We start from the raw sequence: 7041 nt of genomic DNA, 5'->3' as shown, positions 1-7041 counted from the left end.
GCGCGGGCGCCTCCGGCTGCCGCCTACTTCGTCAGCATCGACGCGCACGCTGAGGAGTGCTTCCTGGAGCGGGTGCCGTCTGGCACGAAGATGGGGCTCATCTTCGAGGTGGCGGAGGGGGGCTTCCTGGACATCGACGTGGAGGTGAGGGGCGACGGCGCCGCGGGGGGCTGCCCGACCTCGGGCCACGGGTGCCGCGCTGAGGACTGCCGGGCCTTGTCCCGCCACCGCGGGGCTGCCCGGGGCCCGGGCCCTGCGCTCGTCCCCGCCGCCTGGGGAGGGCCCCGGGCAGCCCCGAGAGGGCGGCGGTGGCCTGGGGAGATGAGGAGGCGAACACCGACTTGAGGGTGCTTTAAACCATCCGTGGAGTTTGGGAGGGTCCCGCCTGGCGGCGAGGGCTCCGTGCGGCGGGCTCGCTGTCGGCCTGCCGGGTACAAGGGCTCCCTGCCCGGCGGGAGCGGGCCTGGCGTGGTGGGGTGGGCCACCTCGGAGGGGACGAGGTGACTCTCCTGGGGGTTACGTCTCCTGAGGTTGCTTGTCATTTCTGCTATCGCCGCAGAAGGCGGTCTTCCCGTTCTCAGAGCCATTCTCTTGAGGTTTCCTTAGTTATTCTGCTCGCTGGGGTCTTGTCGTAATAAACCGTTTGGCGGGAAGAACAAACAGGATTACTCTTTACAAAAGCGTCTTACATATTCAGGGAGCAGTGTGTCTCCCCTCGAATCAAAAGGTGTTAATCAGGTTGATTGGCATCTTGAAAGTTGTAGGTAAATCCTCGTCTTCAGTAAGGCACCAAATCATTTGGAGAATAACAAATAAGAATTAATTTCATCTTGGTGAAGAGCAGATAGTTGTTTGTTTGGGATCACTTAAACATGAGAGAGTTGGTGTTGAGAGCGAATATAATAGTTTAAAATTACACATCGCTCTAATTCAGGACCGAGTCAGGAAGCGATGGAATCCCATTTAGGTGCACTAATGGAAGCTCAGCAGCTGAGTTTGGTGGCGTGGTGGGGTGGAAGCCTTAAGATCAGAGTGACCACGAGCGCTCCGAACTTGGGCCCTTAGTGCATTTGAAATGGCAACTGCAACAGTGCTCAACTGTATGCCTAAAGTAGTATTGGCGTACAGGAGAATGTCTTTTTTTCCTTTTTGTTTTCCTTCAAACATCAGAGATAAGGTATCCCCTGCAGTTTTTAATTTGGCTAACAGGGCTGTCGATAGCTTATAGTTTACTTGTTCTTGAATGCTTCTTATCTTGAATACGGAAGGTCAGTAATCTTGGCTGGTAAGAGAGGCTTTTGTATGGCTTGCTTTACTAAGAAGTTGGTTTGTTGGTTTTTTTAAGAGTTCTGTGCAGAGAAATGTATCACTGCTTTTGAGTTGTGGGAGGGAAAATATGAAGAATGCCAAACCAGTCAGATTACAGATGGTGTTCATAAATCTGACTGAGTAACTTCAGAATATGTATGCAGTGCTGTAACAGTGTATTTAAAACCGCTGACTTTTATTTAAAACTTAGGATATTTTGTTTTCCCCGTCCAGATTACAGGGCCTGATAATAAAGGAATTTACAAAGGTGATCGAGAGTCCAGTGGAAAATACACATTTGCTGCCCACATGGATGGAACTTACAAGTTTTGCTTTAGCAACAGAATGTCCACCATGACTCCCAAGATAGTGATGTTCACTATTGATATTGGGGAAGCTCCAAAGGGGCAAGACATGGAGACAGAAGGTGAGAAAAAGTCCTGGAAAAAAATTTTCTCTGACTGGTGGGCTTTTCCCTACATGCGTGACTTCTGAACTTGACTAGGATTCTCAGAATTCCCGTTTCTTCAGGTGGTCTATTTAGCTGTTCTCTTGCACAGCTAGAACGGATATGGATGATTTTAGACCTCGTTACACAATTTAACACAAAATCACCAGGGAATCACTTGGCCATCTACAGAAACTAATGCTTTCATCCTTTAGTCTTTTCATCAATTTCATTCTTTGATTTCTAGTTTGCTCAGCAGTATGTAGACTACTACATGCAGTAGTTGAGCTCTTTGATAAACATGCTAATATAATTTTTTTTCTCTTAGCTGTGTAAATTACTGTTTTATCTGCAGTCTTTTGTCCTGTACTTGTGTTCATCTCTTACACTTTTCTCTAGGTGGTGGAGATACCTGGGATGGTATGTGTACTGCTTTTTGAAAGCTCATTAGCATCTTGTCTTTTGCGTATGTTTATTCACTAACAGCTAACTTTTGCTTTTTCTCTGTAACGTTTGTTTGTAGCATGAGAATGTCTTTTTAATAAATAAACTACATAAACTACATAAAAGGTCTGATTCTGAGCAATGCTGAGCACCTGCAAGCTTTCATCGAGAGTTTTATGTACCTAGCAGCTCTTGGGATCAGGTCCTTGAACTGTCCGTGACAGTTTGTTTTCAGGTGGCTGTTTATGGCTAACAGAAGACTTAATCAGGAGTTTTAGGGGAAATTAAACTAAAACACTGAACATCCAAGAACACTGGATATTTTAGACGGTGTTTTCTTTTTGTTGCTGAAGTGGGTGTTGAATAATCAAGGGCTTTTGGAAGCAGTAAGCTTCTTTTAGGTTATTAGTTATCAGTAATGTTACAAGGGGAAAAACTCGACATTTGTCATTTGCTGTAAAGCAAATGAATGTATTGGGTAACAAGTTAGAAAGTTTTATTTAGAAATCACTAACTGTAGCTAGAAGAGCAATAAATTCTTGTTCTCTATCTTAGCAAGTGAATAACTGTGTGCATTGAGTGCTTGATATCACATAAATAACAAATTCCTAACTTTTGATACATTTTTTTAAGGACTCAGTTAAATCTTTTATTGAGTCTGAATATATCTGTTGTAAAGAATATTAGTGCAGCTTTAAGTTTTTAAGGTAAACACTTTTTCTTGAGTGTATTTTTTTGGAGTGGGTTTAAACAATCCCTACAACTGTAATTTCTTCTCTTACTAATAAACCGCACTTATTGCAATGACCATTTGGCCATGAAAATGAGTTACGATATTAGCAAAGTGAATGTGGCTTACACAACTCTTTAAGATTTTAATTGTAACTTGTATGAGTGTTATTCTCTCATCCTCTTTTTGACTGTTCCCCATAAGATGTATATTTTGAATAGCTTTATTTTCAGATTGTGATCTGAAACACTTAATTTATAAATTAAAATAGGAATAAGGCAGTTTCAAAGTCAAGTATGTCCCTTCAGTGGAAAATGTGTTGGGTTTTGCGACTGTTTTAAGAGAGCTGATTGCCCAGGGCGTGTCTGTGGAATGATATCTTGAACTTCTCTTGGTGATAGAAAACTTTGAAAATTACTTGCATAATTTTTAAATTTGTAAGTGGACAGCTCTTTGAGCATGAATGTATTTAAAAGGTTCTGCGATTGACAGTCAAATCACTAAATCTTGGATCTCTGATCCTTCCATTTGCTGAACTATCTCAAGCTGGTTTTCTGTTATCGTTGGTTTGGTATTTTCCTTTTCTTTTGCTTTCACGACATACCAGAACCTGAAGCCAGTTCCTGCCCTCTGCCAGGCCCCTTTGGCATCGTTTCTGCTGAATGTTGTGCTTCAGCTAAACTGGAAGATCACAAGATGTGATATGTTGCTTCAGAAAGTGATCTCGTTTTGCCAGCATCATGATCTTAAGCTAAATTCTCAGTCATTCTATTTTTGCAAGCTTAACAACTAGGAAAAGCTGTAACGTTAAGATAATTTGCTTGGAATATATGGGATGGTATTGGCAAAATAGATACTAGTGTGTGGTATTGATCTCGTGTGCTCTTACATTCTATTTTTCCAGAAAAGTATGCCCATATTAGAAATAAGTGGTCTGTTCTGACTCTAAATTGTGTGTCTTCTGCCTTCTAGTTGGGTGTGGAAAAAGATGTTTTCTCACTTATTAAATACCAGAGTAGACGTGTTAGGAAAAGTGGCGCCATGAAAACTAAACTTTACTTTGTGGTAAAGATAGAAAGTTTTCAGCTGTTCAGGCTGCATTTTTCAGAACTTCTGTGACAGGAAATTAAATATAACTCTTCAGAAATTTTAGCAAATTGTGCTTTGAGTCAATAACAGATTTTCTGATGCTTCTGAAATTATTCCACAGCTCATCAGAACAAGCTAGAAGAGATGATTAATGAGTTAGCAGTGGCCATGACAGCTGTAAAGCATGAACAGGAGTACATGGAAGTTCGTGAAAGAATACATAGAGCAAGTATGTATCTTTGACTTCAATGCCTCTCCCCTTTCAAATGAACTTCCAAAATGTGATTTAAAGTACAAGTCCATGAAAGCTATTCCAAGTTACTAAAAAAATAAATTTAGAACAAGTTCTGAAGGACCTGCCTGTACAATAAAATAAGTAGTTGATGCTTGCAATCTTTACGTTGGCTTGCCTCTCATATGATGAAGATTGTCATGCAAAATAATCTTTGCTTAATTGATATAAATTCTAATGTTCTTTGAATGGCATATTCATGAAGATATCAGTAATGATATGGTTGCCAGGGATAGACGTTGGTTGAACTATTACTTCATCCTTGAAGTGGGTGTGGCTTAATAGTTGAGCCAAAGTCTTTTTAAAATATTTTGTTTAAAAATAGAGCAGAACTGCTGTTATTTCCAAGTAGAGAATATGGTTAACTCTCCAGTCACAACCCTCACTTTCTGAAATACAGCTTTAAAATATGACTGGGTGGGGGTGCTAAGTGGTGCATTAGGGGAAGCCCAGTGACAATAAAGGGCAAATATTTTTAATGTGAAAATACAACATTATATTAAAGCACTGGCCCCTTGACTTTTTGAACCTATGTATATCTCCAGTTTTACGACTTTTGTTACTAATGGTCCGATTTAAGAAAATGCTGAATTTTTAGAACCAAAAATAATGATCTTTTAGAGATTAGAAATTCCCCGCCTGACTTTGAGACTATAAAACACAACCATTAGTTGAAAAAGCAAGTGGCTTCTGTTTGGCAGATAGAAGCCTCTGTCTGGCCTCTTTGAAGGTGGACAGAATAGAGAAAGATGCTGCAGCATATGCCCAAAGTTGAGGTTAAAACATCTGCCTGCTTGCATAGCATGGTTCAGGCTGTTCAGAAAAATACCCTCCCTCATCTCTCTGATCTCATCTCTGAGACTGTAGAGTCCTTCTGGGACGCTTGTAATGACGTGATAGAAATGTCAGTCGTTTATGTGCAGTACTTCAGTTTCAGTGACAAAATACGTTTTAAGTTTCTTTTAAATGCTTTGTTACTTACTACTTTTTTTTTTTTTCTTCCTGACAGTTAATGACAACACAAACAGCAGAGTGGTTCTTTGGTCATTCTTTGAAGCTCTTGTACTAGTTGCCATGACACTGGGACAAATCTACTATCTGAAGAGGTTTTTTGAAGTCCGAAGGGTTGTTTAAGAGTACTTTTCTGGTCGCGGATTTCAGTTCACTGTCTACCAAACATCCTGGTCACAAAAAAAGTCATTTAGTTTCTGAACCCTCTTTACTGAACTGTAAAACTTATTTGCTTATGTTCCTTCCTAGTTAAAAATGAATTGTTTTTATATATCTTCTGTAGCGAAAGCTGTGCTGAAATCTTGTCACTTAATTGGCATAATTTTTTTCACTTAAATCTGCCTAGTCTGTATGCTAAGCGAGGTCCGAGCAAGCTGCAAATGCTGTAATTCAACTGTAGTAACAAGCAATGTTGATGTCTTTTCTAACTTTTTTCCCCCTGTTTTCGTACTTGCAGTTCTATCTAGGGAAACGGTACAAGACCCTAACATGACTGTTTGCATTTTTGACATCTTTAACCCTGCAGTAGGTGTTACGAAATCGAAATAATCCCTTCTTCACTTACATAAACTGCCAAGGAGAAGCGATTGGAACTTTATTCTGATAATGAATAGAAGACAGCTGACCACTTCCAATCCAGTATTCATACCTAGTTGCTATGTAAAAGAAGGTCTTCGGTAACTCTCCTAATTACAACAACTTGTTCCCAAAGTTCTTTAAAATTAAATAGCCGATATGAAAATACATTTTCTCCTCTCATGACTGAATGTTCATGGGTTTTTTTTAGTCTTTCACAGGTTTTATATGGAAGCCAATTGTGTGCAGTGTCTTGGCAGACAATGGTTAGTTAGCCCTTTGGTTTTTGCAGGTCCAAAGCTCAGACTGTTGGCGCTACTGCAGGATGCATTAGCGTTCAGGAAACCTGGATTCCTGATGCCAAAGGGTTAATGATTCTGGGGGTTTATTGCGATGCTATGCAGCCCTTGTATTTAAGTTAAGTGGCAGTCTCTGCCATTATCTGATCATAATTAGCATAATGCTAAATACTGGTGTGTTTTCTTTTTCAGGCACATGTAGATTTGTTTTTGTATAAAGTTACTTTCCTCGGTATCTGATGATTGGTTTAAAAATTCAAGAAGCGTCTGATGTGGGTGCTGAGCCAGGATTATGTTGTGACTGATGTATATTAGTTGTAATCATTTTTGGGGGTGGGGTGGGGTCTTTTCCAGGGGGGAGCCTCTACAAGTAACACACAACAGTTTTGTACAATTAATTTAAAATTTGTTACAGGTTTTCATGTTCCAGGTAAAGTTTTTTCAACCTTGGGCAAACACTTGCAGCAGTTCTTCAGAAAGGTGGCTGTTACACCTTATTGCGACTGTTGTGTGCCAATATTTTTGTGTAAAACACTTAAAATCAAATTCTAAGATGTACATTTAAAAATTGCTTGTGAATCTAAATATGACCCAGGTTCGATAAATAAACAAATTCTTTAAAAAAACCCCACCTTTGTATGTGTTTTTTTTCTTTGATACTTTAAAGAAGTACAGTTTAACACAAAACTTTTTTTATATAAATTGTCTCAGGGTATGAGGAATCCATCCAAATTGCAGGTAATTCTGAATCTACAGCTGCTACTCAGTGCCAGGCAGTTGGGTGTCCCAGTGCTTCTGTATGACCCCCAAAAGTACTTACTATGGTAGGCCGCTTGCCATAAAA

The 7041-nt window shown here is 40.2% G+C and overlaps 1 protein-coding gene across 1 annotated transcript; it reads left to right on the top strand.

Annotated features, from left to right (window-relative positions):
* The first annotated feature begins 7 nt into the window (after window positions 1–7).
* TMED2 (transmembrane emp24 domain trafficking protein 2) lies at window positions 8–5832 on the top strand. The gene is made up of 5 exons (XM_009880259.1): window positions 8–144; window positions 1543–1735; window positions 2156–2176; window positions 4141–4248; window positions 5321–5832. Exons 1-5 carry the CDS (start codon window positions 91–93, stop codon window positions 5443–5445), a joined length of 501 nt encoding a protein of 166 aa, XP_009878561.1. The 5' UTR covers window positions 8–90; the 3' UTR covers window positions 5446–5832.
* Window positions 5833–7041: the final 1209 nt, after the last annotated feature.

Source organism: Charadrius vociferus, unplaced genomic scaffold (genome assembly GCF_000708025.1).
Source record: "Charadrius vociferus isolate BGI_N301 unplaced genomic scaffold, ASM70802v2 scaffold332, whole genome shotgun sequence".
NCBI lineage: Eukaryota > Metazoa > Chordata > Aves > Charadriiformes > Charadriidae > Charadrius > Charadrius vociferus.
This window is presented reverse-complemented; position numbering and strand designations above follow the sequence as displayed.